Source organism: Nyctereutes procyonoides, unplaced genomic scaffold (assembly GCF_905146905.1).
Source record: "Nyctereutes procyonoides isolate TBG_1078 unplaced genomic scaffold, NYPRO_anot_genome, whole genome shotgun sequence".
NCBI lineage: Eukaryota > Metazoa > Chordata > Mammalia > Carnivora > Canidae > Nyctereutes > Nyctereutes procyonoides.
Window position 1 is genome coordinate 10,112,303 of NW_026575135.1, and position 23,273 is coordinate 10,135,575.

Genomic DNA, 23,273 nt, shown 5'->3' on the forward strand with positions numbered 1-23,273 from the left:
GCAGACACAACCACTGGGCCACGTGGGTGCACCAGAATAAAGCTGTTTTAAAGGAGGGTAAAGTACCTGAAGTGTCCACTGACTGAGATTTGTACATTAGTGCAATTGGGATTGTATGTCATCTGTGGTTTTATTCTCTCTGTAAAAGACTTAGGAATCTGTTTTGCAAAAACCTGCAGAAGCAAGCAGAATTGTTTTTCTGGTTAATGCCCACATGACAAATACAGCAAGTAGTCTAAAAGGCAAAGTCTACTTATGCATTTGATATTTTATTTAATCAGAAAAGTGTGTGTGGTTAATAAGCCAGATGAAAGGAAAATGAATTGTTTATTTGTAGTGCTAAATAAATATTGGCAGTTTTTACAGGGCATCTGGCATGATATCTATCACACATTGGTGCTTTAGAGTATTGAATGTGCATTTTGAAAAGGATACATTGTTTTAAAGAACATAAATTTGGGAAAGTATGTCCTTTTATATATAAATTGTAGTTCATTGATTTATGACTGGAAGAAAATTCATATTTAAACAGGCTTGCACGCTCAGAGGCTAAACATAGAGACACAGAGAAATTAAAAAAAAGAACACTTTTAAAGATACACTTGTCGGAATCCATCCTAAAAATTACATATGAAATTTAAAACTACAAATCTTTATTTTTGGTAAAATTATTTTAAAGAATATTTAGCAATTTCAGAAATTGATTCAAGTCAAACATGTTTGTTATACAAGAATCAGTTTAAGCAGCACTGAAGTCTTTATGATAAAGTGAATAATTTCTTTGCCACCATTCTCACTGTGTAGATGTTACTGTTGTTAACTGATGAATAGCCTTCTGGATGTATTTGTATGCTTATGTGAACATATAAAGTATAGGGTTTTTGTTTTATAAAACAAAAATGGGTAACATATAAAATTTTGCAGCTTGCTCTTTATCATTGTATTGCAGACACCTTTCTTTGTTAGCACTTCTAGATAAAATTCTCTCTTTTTAATAGTACTAGAGTATAAAAAACTTTTTTTTTTCAAGATGGCTTTATAAAGTGTTCCTATGAGATTATTGTAACTCAGGTTTTGAATTAGATAAGCTGATAAACATTTTTTAAACATTAGTAATCTGTATAATGATAATGGTTTAATAAAAATTCTCAAGTGTTTATAAATGGTCGTGCTTTTTAAGCTAATATTCTATGAATCTTTTCTGGGGACATGCTTCAGAATAGTGAAAAAAATTCATAGGTCAAAAGAGGTTTTTTTTAAGTAAAAAAACATTTGCTATTTATAAAGGTAATAATCTTAGAAAATTCAGTACTTGAAGAAAAGCAGAAAGATGCAAATTACCCCCTGAAATCCAACCATCTAGAGATAATATTTTAAAATATTTTGACGAGTGAGTGTATTTTCACCATTTTAAATTTATACATACAGTATGCATTTATACTGTCATTGAATGTAGATGTATTGCTATGCCCTGAAAATCTGAATAATTATTCCAGTTTTTTGAGGTACCAGTATTTAAAGAGTCCTTTATAAAATGACATTTAGATTGTTACTAGTTTTTTAATATTTTATACTGTCGTAGTGAACATTTTCATATCTGCACAGTCTATAATGCTTCTGTAAACCAAGTTTAGGAGTGGAATTGGGGAGTGTATTTAGTGAGTGGTTATTCTATCTATCATCTATCTATCTATCTGTTTTGAGAGAGAGCATATGCAGCAGTGGGGGAGCAGGAGAGGGAGAGAATTGTAAGCAGGCTCCACACCCAGCATGAGCCCAATGACCCTGAGATCATAACCTGAGCCCAAATCAAGAGTTGAGTGCATAACTGACTGAATCACCCAGGCGCCCTTAATAAGTGGTTGTTTTAAACCAAAATGAGGTTATTGGTGAGTTTTAGGTTTACTAGGTGAAAATATGTGCTTTTCTTTAGACCATGAATTTTCCCTTAAAAAATCTGAAGTATGAAGTCTCTTTTCTCTCTCCATATTTGATACTGATCCTTATAAGTCCAGGCAAAAAACAGAAACTTATTGGAGATCAGTTTAAAAACATCATAGACTTAAAATCTGAAAGGATGTGCCTTTTGTGATCCTCTAGGTCAACTTTTCACTGAGAGCAGACTCTCCTGTTTTATCATCCTTGACAGCTTTTGCTTAAATAAAATATTCCATTTTTAGACAGCTGTAGTTTGTTAGAAAAATTTATCCTCCTGTTGAGCTGAAATGTGTTGCTTCCTAATTCCCACATACTCCTTCCTGCTCTCAGGACCACAGGGAATTAAGGCAAATGCCTCTTCCAGGAGACATTTTCGCAGCTATTTGAAGATAGCTATCAAATCTTGATATTTCCTTCTTTTTTCTTTCCTTTTTTTTTTTTTTTAAAGATTTTACTTATTTATTTGAGAGAGAGAGAGAGAGAGCGAGCAAGCAAGCCTGAGCAGGGAAGGGGGGCAGAGGCAAAGCGAGAAGCAGACTCCCCACTGAGCAGCGAGCCCGATATGGGGCTCCATCCCAGGACTCTGGGATTAAGACCTGAGCTGAAGGCAGTTGCATAACCGACTGAGCCACTCAGGTGCCCCTTTCCTTCTTTTTTTCTAAACTAAACTGTTTGTTTCTCCATCTATATTTGTATCTCCTATGTTGTATTTTCTATTTCCTTTCCCAGTCTGAATTTTATTGCTGTGGTTTGATAGTGCAAAAGTCAATGAAACAATCATTTCCCCTCATATGAGCATTATTAATAGGCACTCACACCATTTATACTCCTGATTCACACTGAATTTCCTATTCAGTACTTAGAGTTTTGAACCTACAAGCAGATTTTTGTATCTCTGTATTAAATTTAGTCTTATGCTAATTTTTTAAAAAAAATTTTATTTATTCATGAGAGAGAGAAAGAGGCAGAGACACAGGCAGAGGGAGAAGCAGGCTCCCTGTAGGAGTCCCTAATGCAGGACTCAATCCTAGGACCTCGGGTCACGACCTGAGTTGAAGGCAGATGTTCAACCACTGAGCCACCCTGGCATCCCAAATTTAATCTTATTTTAATTACCTGTTTTCTAGCTTCATGATACTGCTTTTTTTTTTTAAGAGTTTATTTATTTATTCATGGGAGAGAGAGAGAGGCAGAGACATAGGCAGAGAGAGAAGCAGGCTCCATGCAGGGAGCCCGATGTGGGACTCGATCCCAGGACCCAAGGATCATGACCTGGGCCAAAGGCAGGCAGGCACTCAACCGCTGAGCTATCCAGGCATCCCCAGGATATCATTTTGAATCATTATAGTCATCTCAGTTTTTATTGGCTGCTGCCAATTTTGTGTAACCTGGGAATTCAGGTAATAAGTCTTCTAGTCTCTTACCTGAATTACTGACTAAATGTTTCATGGGGTGAGGCTGGTAACCCCTGTTGTGGCATACCCACTGAAAACTGACCATTTGCTAAGGATCGTTTTTTATTTCCACAGTTTGTAGTTGCCAAAAATAGACTTTTTATTTTTGCTTGTGAATATTGGGGCAGCTTTTCATCTTAATTTTTTAGCACCACCCATTTTTTCCCTCACCATTAAGAAAGACTTTGGGGCAGCCCAGGTGGCTCAGCAGTTTGGCGCCGCCTTTAGTCCAGGGCGTGATCCTGGAGACCCGGGATGGAGTTCTATATCAGACTTCCTGCTTAGGGCCTGCTTCTCCCACTGCTGTGTCTCTGCCTCTCTCTCTCTCTCTCTCTCTCTCTCTCTCTCTCTCTGCCTCTCATGAATAAATAAATAGAATCTTAAAAAAAAAATTAAATAAAGTTGACTCTGGATCCAGATTCCTAGGTTCTAATCATGGCCAGTTTTTAGCTGTGTGACCTTGAGCAGGTCACTTCCCCAAAGTCCCAGTCTCTTTCCTCTGTAAAATGGGGATGGTCATAGTATTTATTTCCTGGAGTTATGAGGGTTTAATGAGTTTATATACATAAAGCATTAGAACAGGTCCTGGTCTGTAGTCAGTGTTACGTAAATGTACTGTTTTACTCAGATTTTGTTCTGCGCTCTACAGCCCTACCTCAGATTGAATTCCCAGGTTAAATGTATGTGGTTCTGCAGGCTTGAACTGCTTTGAAGCAGCTGTGGTCTCACTTCCCATGTGCTCATATATCTGGGGCTTAAGATCTCTTGAATATTTCATCTAATGGCGTTGCTTGAAGAAGAATATTTTAATATCCTTTCCATGATGAAAGAGTTAGTTCTTACTAAAGGCTCTTTGTAAAATACAGAAAAAAGTAAAAGGAAAACCAAAATTTCACCACCCCAATATAACTACTAATGTCTTAGCATGTTTCTTTTTCCTCCCGCCATGCAGTGGATACAATCATGTCATATATATGTAATTTTTGTATTTCGTTTTTTCTTTAAGAATACCTTAGGAGTGTTTTTTAAAAATACAGTTTTTGTTTAAAAAGCCTATTTTAATGGCTGCATAATATTGAGTGAATCCTCTGTACTCCCTTCCCAGTTGTTGAACTGATTAGGTTATCCACTTTTTATTATTCTAAATTATACTGTGATGAGCTTCTTTATAGCATAAAGGCTTCTTCAGAATTTATTATCATTTAGTAAGTTTCCAAAGCTGAAGTCTCAGGTCAGCAGCTATAAACCTTTTAAGACCAGAAGACTATTTTATTGATCAGTATTGATCTCCAAATAAAGTAGGAGATAGTTTTTTTCTTCTTCTTTTGTAGTAATCAGTTCCTTTTTCTTCATTCTCTGAATTGTAACAAAGTTTTGTTTTGTTTTGTTTTAATTTGCCTTTCTTCCCCCAAGGTTCAGGTTATTTTTTTTTTAAAGATAGATTTATTGATTGATTGATTGAGAGAGCAAGTGAGAGAGAGCACGCACACACAAGCAGGAGGGGCAGAGTGAGAGGGAGAGAGAATTTCAGGCAGATTCCACCCTGAGTGTGGATCCTGGTTGTGGGGCTGGATCTCACAACCCTGAGATCATGACCTGAGCCAAAACCAAGATTTAGACGCTTAACCAACTGCACCACCCAGGCGACCCCAGGTTATTTTAATAGGTTCTTGGTGCTCACATTGTTCTGGGTTATGTATTTCTTCTATCTTTTATAAGTGTTATTAGAGAGTTTTACGTAGGCTGTGCAGGTGTTTCATTAGCACAGGAGTCCTTTGGATTTAGTGGAAGAAAACTGAGGAGGGGACCTTGGTGGTTCCTCTGTTCTCAGCTCTTGCTGTTTCTTCCTCTGATAATATTTTTTTTTAGCTACACTTCTTGAGCTTTGCACATAATTTGACTGGGGTTAACTCTCTGTGACTTAGATTATTTCATGGGTTACACTTGAGCTGGCTGCCTTCTTGCTAGCTTAAAAAATTCTTTTCACAGTTAACAAGTGTTAACTTGGGCTGTGATGGAATCTTTTAACCTGATTCTTTTGGAAAAGCTTTCTTTCTTTCTTTTTTTTTTTAAGATTTATTTATTTTAGAGAGTGAGCAGGAGTGGGAGGGGCAGGCAGAGGGAGAGGGAAAATCCCAAGCAGACTCCATGCTGAGCATGGAGCCCGACGCAGGGCTTGATTCCAGGACCCTGAGACCGAGATCTGAGCCAAAACCAAGACTGATGCTCAACTGGCTGCATTCCCAGGTGCCCTGGGAAAGCTTTCTTTTTTTGTTGCTGTTCTTTGCTAAATATTAATTTATAGAACTTGAAGAATTCCATCATATTAAGCTCCCGTGTCCATAGCTTAAAAATGAATATTTTATCTTAAGCGTCTTTATACATTCAATAACTTTTGAACTCCAGCATATCCTAAAACCATGTTTTTTTGTTAAGACTATTTTTTTTCTTTTAAGATTTTTATTTCTAAGTAATCTGTACACCTATTGTGGGGCTCAAGCTCACAACCCTGAGATCCAGAGTTGAACGCTCCATGGACTGAGCAAGCCAGGCACCGCAAGACTATTTAATATCACTACATGCTGGTTTATTTCAAAACTTTGATTTATCGACACAGAAGAGGAAAACCTACACACCTACCATTTAGCACCACCACCTTCATCTTATCTGTGTTGTATCCACAGCTCTCATGCTAACGTAGATGTTTGCAGATTCTGTATAATTGTATGTTTATTTCCATGTGTATATATTTACAACTGTGTCTATATTTCATTTAAGATCTGGACGTTGGTAGTTGGCTATGTGTTGACTGTTTCATTCAAGTGGAATGCAAGCACTGAACGCTACTTGAGAGCAGTTTCAATTCCTGTCTGGATTATATTGCTTTTTCATTTAGGTGGGTCCCTTTTTCTAAGAAAGTCTAGCTTAAAATCAGCAGAGGCTGATCATGTGAATCAAAGTGATTTTTTTTTTTGTAGTGTTATATGTTGCATTTAACCTTCTTTAAAATAAGCTTCAGAAAATGTTGTGCTTTAATCCTTAAGCTTTAATACAAATGTTATGTTTTAACATGTCTTTTAATTATATGAGATGTTCATTTTCAGGAGGTCCTTTAAACAGAAATATATCCTAAAAAAATAGAGCACCCTTGAACTATCATGGCCACTTTTGAGTGTCATACTTAAGGAGGAGATAGATAAGCAGTCAAGTGTGTGAGAAAGGTATGGGAACCAGAGGTATTTACTCAGGATAAGAGAAGGGGCCTGGGCTACATGGGTGGGGAGGTAGTGGAGGGAAGGAAGAGATAAAATGTGGAAGGACTGTCCTGTGAAAGAGCAGTTTTAACATCTTTGTAACCATGAGGGAGAGATGTCAGAGCAGTGAGTTAGCTTCAGAGAGACACAACTGTTCAACGTAAGAACCATCAATGTCAGCTGCTTGAAGGAATAAGTTCCCTGTTACTTGGGCCTCTTTACTGTTAGCTGGGTGGCTGCTAGGATGTTGTAGAGTGATTTTTTTTTTTGGAGACTCTTTTATTTCCCAATCTTAAGCTTATGGCAACATTAGGTTCTAATTTAAAAACAAAATTCAGGAACCTAGAGCAGTAGTTAGCCTATTTCAAGTAGTTTTTAGAGCTGCTTATTGTTAAACATAAAACTAAAAACCAGTTGACTGAAGGTAGGTCTTTGCTTAGAGTATGACGTGAAACAATGCATTACTTTCTAGCTTTGCTGATTTGGAATCCTAGAGGAGTAAGTTGTATTTTAGCAAGATTCCCTGATGTCTGATGTGACTTATTTTGAATTTGGGGAAGGCAGTGGAGGGAGATAGGTAGTCCATGAGGCTCTAGATCAACTCAGGGAAATGCAGATGCCTATGGGTAGGGACCAGATCCTTGGATACTTGTTAGCATTTTTGCTGTATACACTGAGGCTACACTGAAGCTTTTTGCAGTGCTCTTTGGGGTCATTTCACCCTTTCTTGAGAGATGGGAGTCCACACCCAGTGGTATTTCCAGGAAATAAAGTCAGGCTCTATGACTTTAGGTTCTATGTTTGATGCAGGTCATTTTGGGGTTAAATGAAAGGTTTGAGTTCAGGATTATCTTCAACACTGGGTATGCATTGGAACAGACTTGATTCCTCAGGTGATAGAAGCCCATTAAGGGTAGGCTGGCACATACCCAATGCTTTAGACTAGGGGCCTCAGAACAGGGCTGGATTTACCTAAGAGAAGTTTTGAACTGATGTTTCATCTGTTTTATGGCCTTTAACATTTTTTTTCCCCCTGTGAAATGATTTTGTTAATGACATCTATGCCAAATTGTTCTGTCAGTCTGTGGAGTCTTGTTTTTTTCAATCTAACCTTTACCTTCAGTCAGTGTTGCTAAGAATAAACTGAGTCTTTCAAAGACAAGTGCTAGATTTTTATCTAACTAAAAATGTTAACTCTTAATAATTTTCAGCATCCCTGGCTGGCTCATGGAGAATTCCTGTATTCCTGGTTATTGTTTTCCTGATGTCTGTGGGCACCCTCTATGAGAAACAGAATGGAAAAGAGTCTTCTGGTAAGAAATAGGGCATTCTATTAATACTGCTTTAAGAAGTATTTGGGAAAGGAGCTTTATTTAAAAAAACATGCAATGGCAAAACTTTTAAATCTGTATAAAAATCTGTGGTATTTTCTGAACAAAATAAACATGTTTAAAATATTTTAGGTTTTAAGAATGTGCCTCACTCCCCTTCCCTCCTTCCCCCGCCCCCATTTTTTAAAGATATAATTCACCTAACATAAAATTAACCATTAACTTTTTAAAGGTGGATTTAGTATATTTACCTGTTGTGCAACCACTATGTCCATCTAGTTTTAGGACATTTTCATCACCCCAAGAGGAAATCTTTTACCCATTAAGCAGCTAACCATAAAGTTAGGTTATTTATTTGAGATCTTTTTTCTTTTTCAAAAAGATTTTATTTATTTCTTTGAGAGGGAGAGAGAACACAAGCAGCAGGCGGGGGGAGAGAGAGAGAGAGAGAGAGAAAGAAAGAAAGAGAAAAAGAAAGAGAAAAAGAAAAAGAAAGAAAGAGAAAGAAAGGAAAGGAGAAGCAGACTCCCCGAAGAGCAGGGAGCCTGATGCTGGGCTCCATCCCAGGACCCCAGGATCATGACCTTAGCTGAAGGTAGATGCTAAACTGACTGAGCCACCCAGACTGCCCAAGAGATCTTTTTTCTTTTCTTTTCTTTTCTTTTCTTTTCTTTTCTTTTCTTTTCTTTTCTTTTCTTTTCTTTCTTTCTTTCTTTCTTTCTTTCTTTCTTTCTTTCTTTCTTTCTTCCTTCCTTCCTTCCTTCCTTCCTTCCTTCCTTCCTTCCTTCCTTTCTTTCTTTCTTCCTTTCTTTCTTTCTTTTTCTTTTTCTTTCTTTCTTTTTCTTTTTCTTTCTTTCTTTCTTTCTTTCTTTCTTTCTTTCTTTCTTTCTTTCTTTTCTTTCTTTTCTTTCTTTTCTTTCTTTTCTTTCTTTTCTTTCTTTCATTTTTATTTATTCATAGAGACCCAGAGAGAGAGAGAGAGAGGCAGAGGGAGAAGCAGGCTCCATGTAGGGAGCCTGACATGGGACTGAAGGTGGCACCAAACCACTGAGCCATCAGGGCTCCCCGAGATCTTTTTTCTTAATGTAGGCATTATCATTCTAAATTGTCCTCTTAGAATTGTTTTTCCATCCCATAAATTTCATTTCTTATGTTTCCATTTTCTTTGGGTCAAGATACTCTTAGATTTCCTTTTTGAATTTTTCTTTGACACATTGGTTAATCGGAATTGTATTGTTTAATTTCCACATCTTTGTGAGTTTCCCATTTTTTTTGTGGCTTGTGATTTTGGTGTTCTATCTAAAAAAACCATTGCCAAATGCAGGGTTGATCTTGTATCCTGCAACTTTGCTGAATTTATTCATAGACTTTAATAGCTTTTTATGGTTTCTGTAGGATCATCTATCTCTAAGATCATGTCATCTTTGAATAGAGATAGTATTACTTCTTTGTAATTCGAATGCGTTTTTTTTTTTTTTTTTGCCTGGCTGCCCTGGCTGGAACTTTTAATACCATGTTGAATACACCATTTTCTCTTAAAAGAGTATTTTTTTAAATACCCTGGTTGCATGTGATTTATATCCAGAAATAGTTTGTTAAAGATATAGGTTTCTAATAAGTTGTAAGGCGAGGCGTTGGGTAGTCAGATATTAATGATCCTCAGATCATCAGGCTGGACTTCTCCTTATCCATCCATGTGGAAACAGCTGTGACTGGAGAGGTAGGTCTGAGTAGCACACAGTTTCTACAGCAACTGACATTTATTCCTTCTTTCTGATGAAGTAAAAGCAAATTACTAATTGCAGCAGAATTTTCAAAGAAAAAAATAATTTCTCAGATATTTTGTTATAGTTAGGAAATTAACTTATTTTTTCTATAGTTAGAAAATAAATGTTCAAAATCCCACTGTCCACCTAAATGTTAACTAATGCCTTAAGACTTTTATGCCTTCAGACTTTAAAACCCAAGAGAATTGGCTCATAGTGAACATTCTGTTTTGTAATCTACATTTTAAACTATGTCACGAGAACCTTTCTGTGTCCAATATACTTCTACAGCATTATTTTTAGCATCTTCATTTTATGCTAATCGCAGGGCTATTTGTGGCACCCTGGTGTTATGTACAGCTGCCTCATAGTTTGTGTTTTTGTTTTTGAATTAAATTGCTCTGTTTATTATTTTATATGGAAAGCTTACATATCCCTTTGATAGTGGAAGATAGGAAAAATTTTATTTTGCTCTTTTTCCAAGTTTTCTTTGCTCCACCTGTCTTCCTGGTCACAATCTGTTAGACTCTATGGTTATATATGAGACTAGTAGAAGTGAATTTCCTGTTTTGACAACAATTGTAGGAAGCTTAGTGGTCACCACTTGTTCCTCTGGATAGCTTTATCTCCCCCTACCTCCTTATTTCTGCTAATAGTGGTGATTCAGATAACTCGGCTTATCCCTCACCCTTCATCCATCACCCCAGGATGGTTTTATTTTTTTGTTTGTCTGGAAAGTTCTCCCTCCCTCCGTCTCTCCTTCCTTTCCTTCCTTCATTGAGGTATATTTGACATATAGGATCATAACAGTTTTAGGTGTATAACAATGATTTAATGCTTGAACTGTACATTGCAAAGTGATTATAAGAAGTCTAGTTAACATCTGTCACCTTATGTAGTTACAAAAAAGATTTCTTGTGATGAGAACTTTGAAGATCTCTCTTAGCAACTCTCAGATATGCAATACAGTATTATTAGCTCTAGACACCATGCTGTACATGACATCTCTAGGACTTATTTTATAATGAAGTTTATATCTTTTGACTCCCTTCACCCATTTTTCCTATCCCCTACCCCCAGCTATGGCAACCACCAATCTGTACTCTGTATCTATGAGCTTGGTGTGTGTGTTTAAATTCTACATGTACGTGAGATCATATGATATTTGTCTTTCTCTGAGTTATTTCACTTAGCATAATGCTCTCAAGGTCCATCCACACTGTTGCAAATGGCAAGGTTTTCTTCTTTTTTTGGCTGAATAATATTCCATTGTGCACACACACCACATTTATCCATTCATCCATTGATGGACACTTAGGTTGTTTCCATGTCTTGGCGATGGAAGACATTTACTTACTTGGTAAGTAATGCTGTCATGCACATGGGGGCATATAAATCTTTTCCAGTTAGTGTTTTTGATTTCTTCAGGTAAATACACTGAAGTGGAATTGCCGGATCTTATGGTAGTTCTATTTTTAATTTCTCTAGGACAGTTTTCTCCTCTTGACTGTTTTTGTCTAGGGCTAAGTCAGTATGTTGTTGCAAGTATATGAATAATGTGGCCTGAAACGGTTTTTCTCTTGGGTGTAAATTCTAGCTAGCTGTGGGGCACCTGGGTGGCATAGTCAGTTAAGCCTCCAATTCTTGGCTTTGGCTCAAGTCATGATCTTAGGGTTGTGAGATTGAGTCCTGTGTTGACTCTGTGATGAATGCAGAGTCTGCTAAGGTTTCTCTTACCCTCTCCTTTTGCCCACCTTACTCATTCTCTCTCTCTCTCTCTTAAATAAATCTTAAAAAAAAAATTCTAGTCAGCTAGTGATGGCAGCTTAGGGAGCTGTGTGGTCAGGTTTCTAAGACCAAATTTTGAGCTGTGGGAAAAAGAAGACCATGTTTGATCATTATTATTATTTTTCATGTTCGATTATTATTATCAGCTGTAAACTCAGCATGGTGATGTGCTGGCATGCCAGCCAGATATCTGGTAGTTGTATTCTAGACTCTTAGAAGGAAGGAGATCACAGGACACAATACATGTTGAGAGCAGATTTGGAAATGTTGGTTTTTCTTGTTTTGTTTGCTCTTATTCTAGCCTATTTCAGGATAGATTATTTTTTTGAAGATTTATTTATTTATTTGGAGAGAGAGAATCTCAAGCAGACTTTCCACTGAGCTCTGAGCCTGACTCAACCTACTGAGCCACCCAGGTGCCTCCAGAATAGATAATCCTTTCATTTTTTTTTTTAATATTTTATTTATTTATTCATGAGAGAGAGAGAGAGAGAGAGAGAGAGGCAGAGACACAGGCAGAGGGAAAAGCAGACTCCTTGCAGGGAGCCTGATGTGGGACTCGATCCTGGGACTCCAGGATCACACCCTGGGCCGAAGGCAGCGCTAAACCGCTGAGCCACCCGGGCTGCCCTAGAATAGATAATTCTTGACCCAGAATCCTTTTACAGACTTCTAGTCTAATCTTCATCATAAAATAAATCTTTAAACATTTTTTGCCACCTTAAATTTCAGAGTCTTTTTACTCCTAGTACCTTGTTTCTTTAAGGCATCTAGTCTATACTGGGACAACCTTACCCTTTTATTAGAGTCAGTTCTGTCCTGTAGATGTCACTATAATATCCTTAGGTACAGGAAGGGCTTTAATGCACTGTCGGGGCAATATGTGCATTTATCTCTTCCTTACCATTACTACTGTCCCATTGTAGGACGTGTCTCCTCTTCACCTGTGCAGGCATTTTTCTCTGTGTCTTAAGAGCTTTGAAAGCTTTGAATCTTGCTGTTGTAGGACTTTTATGGTATATGGTTTGCTGGAGTCACAGAATTAATCCTTTGGATCGAAGCATGAAGTTTGTTTAGTTCCTAGATCTCGAAAACTCTTCTTGTGAATCATCGTGCAGTTAGTTTCAGTGGTTCCTTCTGAACCCAAGATGCCTTACTCAGTGGTTTTCTCTTAGACCTTGGGAACTCTTACATGGCATTTTCTGGAACCCCAAGATAATGTAGGAAAAAAAAATGTGTCTACTGTATTTTAAAATGTACTGTCTTTTTAAATCCGTAGGTAACTCCCCAAAATAAAACCCTTGTAAAGTAGATATGTCCATTTTACCAATGTAGGCATTTAATTTCAGAGTAAGACACTTGCCCACATAGGCAACTGGTAGAGCTAAGATTTAAAACTTAGGGCCCTTGACTCTATGCCTGGTATTATTCTGCTTCACTCTTTGAATAAGCATCAGTCATCCTGGAAAGGGAGTGGCTGCGCATCTCTTTTGTGCTCAGGTGTACCTGTGAGCTCCTTAGTCTTGCCATGGGCCCTGTAAGCCTATCGCGAGTGTGGGAACTAGCTTCTTGGCCTCCTGCGTCCTACATGTCTCACTTGGTAGAAACCTGGAATTCAGTGTCAGGGTGTGCCCTTGGCCTGTGAGGAAAGAAGAATACTCGCTTTACTGTTAATAATAACAACAGTGGTGAGACCCTGGTGGGCCCTTTAAACATGCCATATTATTTAATTTTCTTAAAATCCAGTAGGATAGGTACTTATTTTACAAATGGGGAAACATAGACTCATGCACTCTGAGTAAATTTACACTTAGAAGTACTTTTTCAAAAGCTAGGCAAACAAGCAGTCCGACGTATTTTTAATGCCCTGGACATCCAGTCTGACAAGTATGGGCCAGTACAGCTGAGTCTGTTCCTCTGAATATTGGTGATGGTTTATAAATGATGAGAAATACCTTGGCAGGAAGGCTTAGTAGTTGCCTTAATCGTTTTGGGATAACATGCAGTATGAGTGAACAGGTTTGGTTCAGTTGAGCCCAAAACTAGAAAAAGAAAAGGAACACACTGGATTTCTTACTGCTCCTGTGTTACGGCCCAGTCTGACACAGTCAGTTAAATGGGCCTAGAGAAACTCCTGGTTTATATCCAAGCCCTTGATACTGACCAGTATCATTGAGAGGGAGGCATATTTTCCATGTTAGTGATGGAAACAGAAGCGTTCTTCAAAGGGAAGTTTGCATGCTGGAGAGAGTTTATTTGGTACGTAGTAGAGCCCCCTTCCAATAAGCATCCTTGGTTGTATTTCTGGCATCTGCCACCATCACTGTGAAAGAGCACTAAGTAGATTGAGTATCTCCTTATTTAGACTGTTCTTGAAATATATTATCCTTTGGTTATTAGAAACGTCTGCCCGTTGTTAAGCTATCCATATTAACAGATACAGACTGAACATGTGATCTGTGTCTTAATGTGCCATACTATGAGTTTTTGTCCCCTAGTGCTAGGCTGCTAATGTTAGTGTTCTGCTTGTTTGGCCTTGTGTAGATCCCTGTTTTTTGGGCCTCCACTTGATGCCGGCCCTGTCTCCGGGGTAGACTGACACTTGAAACCTTGGATGCTCTTTCCTTTTTTTGTTTATAGTTCTTAGGTCCCAAGATTATGTTCCCTTGTCTGTGTGCCTATTTTTAAATGGAGCTTTTTTTTTTTTTTTTTCTAGTACTGTGCCTAGATTCTCGATCCTGGCATTCTTGTGTTTTTAGTTCATCATTTCTGTCAGAACCCTTGGTTTTATTTTTTTTTTTTTCCTGAACCCTTGGGGTTTTTGAAATGCAGGAGGATATCTCTAAGACAGAAATCATGAAAGTGTCTTTTTGATAAACAAGAGCAGTTGTCAAATCTTACATCCATAATTTTCAGATACTTTCTGTGGATTTTCCCTGTGTGCTCTTCTTTTCATTCCTTTGCGAAGTTTCAGGCACTCTAAAAATTTGCCGAATTGTGTATTAGCAAGCATGATATCGCATAGTTTTCATTGATTTAGCTATGATCCATTGAATACTTACTGCATTATTTTAGTGACATCAGCAAGTTGGAGAAAGGGTCTTTAAGCCATAATTGTCAAGGTTTAATTTATTGGTTTTAATTTTTCCTTAAGTCTTTCAGTGCCTACTGGGTGCAAGATACTTCGTATAACTCTGGGGAGATTTAAAAATGTGTGGTAAGGGCATAAGACTTAGGAAGATGTCTATAATATGAAATAGAAGGGGGATGAGAGGCACAGACAAATACTATAGGAGTGCTAGTGGCTTATGCTCATAGTTTCTACTGTAAAAGCCAGTGGTTTTGAAATAGGTGATGGTGATGTGATGGCTAACGGTTTATTGAGCAAGTCCTACACACCAGGCATTGTTCTGATTGTTTTATATGTATTGTTTCACTTAATTCTCACATGCAGAAGGAATTTATATAAGCTTCCTTTCAAACGTGAAGACGCCGAGGCATCTAGATTTTAAGTAACTTGCTGTGGTCATCTAGCTTGTAAGGAATAGACCTGGGATTTGAACCTGGGCAGTCTTGTTTCCTCACCTGTGCTCCCAGCCACTGCATTGTGCTAATTGTACTACCTGTGTGCATAGTGAATATGAGGACCCCACCACCACCGCCCCGCTGCCTTCTCCCTCTGCATTCTTGCATCTCTCCACTCTTCTCATTGTCCTAGCCTTACTGGATTTCTTAGAGTTCTTTGAACAGCACACACTGCTTTTCCTTGGCTTTGTGTCTTTACACTTGCTTTTTATTTAGATTTGTCCTTCTGGAAATATTTTCTCCCTCTGCCTTCTAAGACACCAGCCTCTACCTTCCCCTCCAAGACAGACTTGCTGTGTCTTTTTTTTTTTTTTTTTTTGGTCTGGATAACATCTTTGTTTTTTTTTTTTTTTTTTTTTGTTTTTAAATATAAACAGAACTTTTTTTTTTAATTTTTATTTACTTATGATAGTCACAGAGAGATAGAGAGAGAGAAGCAGAGACATAGGCAGAGGGAGAAGCAGGTTCCATGCACCGGGAGCCTGACATGGGTTTCGATCCCGGGTCTCCAGGATCGCGCCCTGGGCCAAAGGCAAGCGCCAAACCGCTGCGCCACCCAGGGATCCCCTGGATAACATCTTTGAATGGATTTAAAGGGTGGCATCTTTTACCATTCTTGTCAGGTGGTAGTCCTTGCCTGACCTCCCAAGCATGGATTATGTTTCCATCTTCTGTGCTCCCCAAATGTGCTATACTTGTTTTTATTTTAGCTCCTAGCTTACTGAATTGTAACTGTTAGTCTAAATATTAGACTGAGTTTAGGACTTGGGTCTTAGTCTCTAATCTCAGCATGTAGCTGAATCACCTGTTTGGTGAATGAGGACTTTGTGGGCGTTTAGAAATTAGAAGTCAAACTGCAGCCTAACTGAAAGTCCATATTTAAGCAGTTATAAAATTGTTACTTCAGAGCGGCTTAATTCAAGGAACTTATTTTTCAGGATCTCTCAAAGATGAATCACTCCTTGACTAAATTGTGAAGAGGTGGGTTTAGTAAGTTAGGACCCTTGATTAGTCTTTGATCTTATGTAAGAGAGAACACTTTGTTTGGATTCTGACTGGAAGTGTTTTTCTCTTTCTGTTCTGCTGTCCCAGGCCATTAGTCATCAGGTATTCCCATTCTTTGCTATGGAGCAGAGCCTAAGAAACCTCTCTTGGGTGCACAGAAAGTCCTGTCTTCTCTCTGGTGTAATCAGTTTGTTTTTGAAAATTCTGTCTGGAAGTCTAAAAAAGCACTTTAATATGTCCAAATCTTCCTCTGTTTCCCCTCCATGATTGTCAACATGTTATTCCCCTGCGGTTATCTCTATAACCATAATCTGGAAACTTGGGGTTTACCTTTGACCCTTCATCTCTTTCATTTCCTTTATGGGTTCATCATCAAGTCTGGTATATTTGACTACCCCCTGTCTATTAAATGCAGTCAGTTTTCGAACTTCTCCCCTGTTAGCTGCGGTAGACTACACTGTCATTATGCCTTGCCTGTAGTATTAGTTTAACTTCTCTCCCTGTACCCATTCTTGGTCCCTTCCAGTCTACTCTTGACCAAACAGCAAGAATGATCTTTTTATATCTCATAACTGTTCATTTATTCACAGACTGGGGCAGGGAGGTGGGTGGGTGTGGTCATGAAGGGGCAACACGAGAGATCCTTGCAGTGATGAGACTGCCCTGTATCTTGTGTCATGTTGATATCCTGATCACGATATTGTGCCCCAGTGACGGGACATTATCACTGGGGGAAACTGCGTAAAGGGTAGACAAGATCTCGCTCTGTCATTTCTTACAACTACATGTAAAGCTATAATTATCTCAGTAACATTTCAGTAAAAATATTATTACCCTGTTTAAAATTCTTCACTACTTTCCTACTCCTTTTAGAATAAAGCCTAAAGTACTTACTACTTACTGTGGTCTTTCGTAATTTGCATCATCATCTAGCCTGGTTTATTCGATACCAGTTTCCTGCTAGCTGCGTTCCAGACACACTGACCTTCTTACAGTGTCTTTAACATGCCAGTGTCTTCACTTACAGCCTTCCTGCTCACTTCCTCTTGCCCAAAATATTGTTCTTTACATTCTTTTGATTAATTTCTTCTCATCCTTTGTATATCAACTTTCTTTTCTTTCCTTTTTTTTTTTTTACATTTTCTTTTTATTGGTTTTAGAGGTAGAGTTCAGTGATTCATCAGTCTTATATAACACCCAGTGCTCATTACATCAGGTGCCCTCCTTAATATCCATCACCCAGTTACCCCATCCCCCACCTTACCCCATCTCCCACCTCCCCCTCCCTTCCAGCAACCTTCAGTTTGTTTCCAATGATTAAGAGTCTCTCTCTCTTTTTTTTTTTTTTGATTAAGAGTCTCTTATGGTTTGTCTCCCTCTCTGATTATGTCTTGTTTTATTTTGTCCTTTGTTCCCCAATGATCTTCTGTTTTGTTTCTTAAATTCCACATATGAGTAAGATCATATGATAATTGTCTTTCTCTGATTGACTCATTTTGTTTAACATAATACCCTCTAGTTCCATCCATGTCGTTGCAGATAGCAAGATTTCATTTTTTTGATAGCTGAGTAGTAGTGCATTTTATTTTATTTATTTTATTTTATTTATTTTATTTTATTTATTTTATTTTATTTTATTTTATTTTATTTTATTTTATTTTATTTTATTTTTTTAGTAGTGCATTTTATATATACCACATCTTCTTTATCCATTCATCTGTTGATGGACATCTGGCTCTTTCCATAGTTTTGCTATCGTCGACATTGCTGCTATGAATATTGGGGTACAGGTGCCCCTTTGGATCATTCCATTTGTATCTTTAGGATAAATACCCAGTAGTGCAATTGCTAGGTCATAGGGTAACTCTGTTTTCAACTTTTTGGGGAACCTCGGAACTGTTTTGCCGAGTGGCTGCATTCCCCTTTCTCCATATCCTCGCTAACATCTGATGTTTACTAATTTGTTAATATTAGCCATTCTGACTGTTGTAAGGTACTATCTTACTGTGGTTTTGATTTGTAATTTTTGATGCCAAGTGATGTGGAGTATTTTCTCATGTGTCTGTTGACCATGTATATGTCATTTTTAGAGAAATGTCTGTTCATGTCTTCTTCCCATTTCTTGATTGGATTACTTGTTTGTTGGGTGTTGAGTTTGATAAGTTCTTTATAGATTTATAGATTTCTTATAGATTTTGGATACTAACCCTTTATCTGATATGTCATTTGCAGATACCTTCTCCCATTCTGTTGGTTGTCTTTTGGTTTTGTCACCTGTTTCCTTTGCTGTGCAAAAGCTTTTTAGCTTGATGAAGTCCTAATAGTTCATTTTGCCTTTGTGTCGCTTGCCTTTGGAAACATGGCTAGTAAGAAGTTGCTGTGGCCAAGGTCACAAAGTTTGCTGCCTTTCTTCTCCTCTAGGATTTTGATGGATTTCTGTCTCACATTTAGGTCTTAAATCCATTTTGAGTCTATTTCTGTGTATGATGTGAGGAAATGGTCCAGTTTCAATCTTCTGCATGTAGCTGTCCAATTTTCCCAACACCAATTGTTTTTTTTCCAATGGATGTTCTTTCCTGCTTTGTCAAAGATTAGTTGACCATAGAGTTGAGGGTTTATTTCTGGGTTCTATATTCTGTTTCATTGATCTCTGTGCCAGTACCACATTGTCTTGGTGATTACAGCTTTGTAATAGAGCTTGAAGTCCAGAATTATGATGCCTCAGGCTCTGGTTTTCTTTTTCAGCATTCTTTTGGCTATTTAGGGTCTTTTCTGGTTCCATACAAATTTTAGAATTGTTCATTCCAACTCTTTGAAAAATGTTGATGGTATTTTGATAGGGATTGCATTGCATGTGTGGATTGCTCTGGGTAGCATAGACTTTTTAACAATATTTGTTCTTCCAATCCATGAGCATGGAATGTTTTCCCATATCTTTGTGTCTTCCTCAATTTATTTCATTAGTGTCCTGTAGTTTTCATAGTACATATCCTTTACCTCTCTGGTTAGGTGTGTTGCTAGATATCTTAGCCCATTTCAGGGCCTGGCCTTCTTGTCTCTATGAGATGACCAGTCCTGGATTTGCTAAGTAGGTGGAATTCATTTGGAGCTGAAATTCATTGGCTTTCTGAATGATCAAGGCTCTTTTCATTGGTTTGGCTGAATTCTATGCTGTTACATTGTATATTTGCCTACCAAAAGTAAGGTCCCATCTCTGTGAGGGTGGGTATATGATTTGGTGAGTGTTAGTGTTCTTAGTTGTGGACAGTAGAATCCACACTAGCTAGTCTAAATAGAGATACTGGTTAGCATGCAGAATTATTACATACAGAATTTTTGGAAAGACTAGACAGTTAAGCTTGGATCTGACACAGGCAGAAGCAATGCAACTAGGAAAGGTGCTCAGTGACACCAAAGGACTATTTGAGAAGTGCCACAAAGTTAGGGATCAGATAGCAGAACTTTTAGAACTTCTGCTAAGTTCCTGTAGAAAAACCATATGCCTTCATGAGTGTTTGACATGAGAGTGTCTAAATTGCAGTGAGTCCCACTTTGGTCTTCCAGGTCTTACACAATTGTGTCTTCTTGGTAGAAACTGCCTTATACATAGGACCTTAGCTGCAAGAGAGTCTAAGGAGTATAGTCTAGCTTTACAGTCTCTTGGAGGAGGGAAGCATGCTAGAACCTGGTATTGTGTGAGCTAGTCTGTGTTGTTTGCCAATTAAAGGCTGACTGTCACAGACAGACCTCATTGGTCAGTAAATGTTTTATTTCAGTTTACTGCAAATGATTAAGCTTGGTGTACTACCTTTTAGGAACTTAACATGGGAACATATAGGAATGAAATGGAGTAACAATATGTTTTAGATTTTCAGTGGTGGGTTTTACCTGTGCTGAATTATGTACTTTATAGAGCTATATGATTTTTGCATAGTACCCATATGTTTGCCTATTCATTCATGGAATGTTCTTATCGAGAGCACCAAGTGTTGGCTGTTTTATACCATACTAGGAGCTAGTAATACCAAGTAGAGTAAGACCATCTGCATTCAGGAAACTCGCAGACTTGGTGTGGTAATGTTTTTCAACAGAGATGTGCATTCAAATTAATTTGTTAAGTTAAAAAGTAAAGAAAAAAAGCGGACTCCACATTTATATAACTACTTTCAGCTGCATACAAGAGTGTGAAGTCCCTACGTGAAAGTGATATGCAGAGTCCAGGAACCAAATTTTTCACATATTTTCCTGTTAATTCCTAAGGATTCTCCCTTGGTGTTGAACCTCTGGTCCAGTGGGTCAGTTAATAAACATTTTGTTTTACTGCTTTTGAAATCTTAGGGCTGTGTTTCAGTTTGTAGTAGTTATTTTCCACCTTTGCTTTAAAAAGTTTTAAAAACCCATGCTTGTTTTACAGGAGCAGAGTTACCAGGGCAGGTTATTTCCATGGCAGCTTCTACCCTAGCAACCTTGGCCATCTCTATCACAGGATATGAATCGAGCTCTGAGGACCAGCCCTCCACTGAACCTGCAGGTGACTTACCTTATGAAGGAATGTTTTCAGAATCATTCTGGAAAATGAAATACATGTAAAGGATAAACTTAAGGCCATGAGCATCACAGAATACTATCTACTGGTCCTTCATTTTCCTCTGATTTCTCTTTTTACACTTTTTCTTCCTCTCATCTTTGTTCTCACATAATCACTTTTTTCATGCTTTTAATTATTTAACTCTTTGTTTCTTATCTTGAATCTTCATCTTCCCTCCCCCTTTAAAAAAAAAACTTATTTTTCTTTTCGTATTCCTTCTCACTTTCCTTTCATAGTATCTTTTTTTTTTGCCCCCTTTAGTGCCCTGTGTACATTTTCCATATTTTCCCCCCACTTAATCCTTTCCTTATTTTGTAGCAGTCGATTCTTCTCCATGTTTTATTTTGCTTTCTTCACATGGCTTTTTTTTTTTTTTTTAAAGATTTTATTTATTTACTCATGAGAGACAGAGAGAGGGAGAAAGGCAGACACAGGCAGAGGGAGAAGCAGGCTCCATGCAAGGACCCTGACATGGGACTTGATTCTGGCTCTCCAGGATCACACCCTGGGCTAAAGGCGGCACTAAACCGCTGAGCCACCCGGGCTGCCCTTCACATGGCTTTTGTTGTTGATTCAACTTTTTCTTTTTTTTTTTTTTTTTTTTTTTTAATTTTTATTTATTTATGACAGTCACACACACACACACACAGAGAGAGAGAGAGAGAGAGAGAGAGAGAGGCAGAGACACAGGCAGAGGGAGAAGCAGGCTCCATGCACCGGGAGCCCGACGTGGGACTCGATCCCGGGTCTCCAGGATCGCGCCCTGGGCCAAAGGCAAGCGCCAAACCGCTGCGCCACCCAGGGATTCCTTTCTTTTGGTTTTTGTTTTCTGTCTTACAGTCATCTATTTCTCTGGCATTTCTTGCTTTTTTTCTCAAAATTTGCCTTGCATGCCTCATGCTGTTAATACATTAACTGCTTCCTATAAAACAGACCAGTCTGGTTGTTCTGGGTACCATGCTCCAAGATCTAGCTGATAGATTTATATCAGTTTTATTTATTTATTTTTTTTAAAAAAATATTTATTTATTTATGATAGTCACACAGAGAGAGAGAGAGAAAGGCAGAGACACAGGCAGAGGGAGAAGCAGGCTCCATGCACCGGGAGCCCGACGTGGGACCCGATCCCGGGTCTCCAGGATCGCGCCCTGGGCCAAAGGCAGGCGCCAAACCGCTGCGCCACCCAGGGATCCCGATTTATATCAGTTTTAAAGTCACACAGAGTTCTGGACTCACACAGAGTTTAGGAATGGAAAAGGCCATCTCTGTGCCAAGTGGTCAATTAGTGCCAGGGGTTTCACAGTTAAGGAATATTTTTCGTGAGCTCTTTCTGAAGAACTGCCTTTAGAAAAATCTTTAAAGGAGGGATCAACTAAGAAAAAGGCATTTGAAGTGGTAGGAAAATGTATTTTCTTTTGCACATTGAATCATGTTTTCAAAATGAAGGAGGGTATGATGTTTATGGACTTACTATTCTTCTCAGTATCTGCCGCACCCACCAACATGAAGTTTCCAAATTAGAAAGATTCTCAAAGAGCAAAGTCAAACAGAAGCACATAACTAGCTTGGGCTTTCGGCCCAGACCTCAGGGTAGAATGTTAGTTCTGGTGAGATTGGGCTGATTTACCATGGTGCTATTATATCAATAGTAACGGTTTACTCACAGATTAACATTAACCTTAGAAGACACACTTATAATTATAATACAGCACTTAGAGGACTACTGTGTAGTTGCTTATGAACATTATCAAACAAGGGAAGGCTGTCTTTCAACAGTATTTAGTGAGTGCCCACTGTATGTCAGGTACTTAGCGGAGCAAGAACAAGACAGACACACTCTTAGCTCTCCTGGAGGTGGCGTTCAACTGAAGGAAGAAAGTGCAACAGGGTAAGTGGAACATGATATAACTGTGTAAAACTATATAAAAACTATGGGACACTTAGGGAGTTAGGGTAATGGGGGCTCTTATTTCTTTCCTCTGTTTTCACGACTTAAGAAATGTGACATATGTTTATCATTAGTTTTTTCTTATAGAAGACAAAATGCAAATTGTAGTGTCATTTCCATCTTCATGGCATATACTAAATAATATTGCTTTAAGAGTTATATCTGACTGGGTGTTATATGTTGGCAAATTGAGTTTAAATAAAAAAAAATAAAAATAAAGACTAAAAAAAAAAGAGTTATATCTGAGTTATATGGTATGTTTTGGTAAAACCAGGAAATAGAAATAATATAACCCTATAGTAAAAAGTAACTTGGTAGTTGCATTGTTACAACACAGTACCTTATGTGAAGTCATTTGGTATGACCTTTAGTTGAAAATGTCTCACCCCCAGCAATATGTCATTGTTTTATTTCTCATTCTAAGGGAAAGCCCTGTTTCAAAGCCCTGGGTTCTTTCTTATAAGAGCGGTTGGCTCTATTTTTAGGTAAAATGACACTGAAAAGCCATGTTGTATCGGAAATACACATACATCTAATAAAATTATATTAAAAGAGGAGAAATTTTTATGTTTATTTTTTATTTATTTTTTTTAGAGAAATTTTTAGATAAAGGAAT

General features: G+C 38.0%; 1 protein-coding gene across 2 annotated transcripts in view; it reads left to right on the plus strand.

Annotated features, from left to right (window-relative positions):
• The window catches only part of TMEM245 (transmembrane protein 245), a 102,630-nt gene that overhangs the window by 6,876 nt on the left and 72,481 nt on the right, over positions 1–23,273 (plus strand). For both annotated transcript variants that reach the window (XM_055302694.1, XM_055302695.1), the window contains exons 2-4: positions 6,171–6,288; positions 7,858–7,959; positions 20,536–20,652. In XM_055302694.1, the coding sequence (XP_055158669.1) occupies positions 6,171–6,288; positions 7,858–7,959; positions 20,536–20,652 (337 nt within the window). The remainder of the gene's footprint in view (positions 1–6,170; positions 6,289–7,857; positions 7,960–20,535; positions 20,653–23,273) is intronic.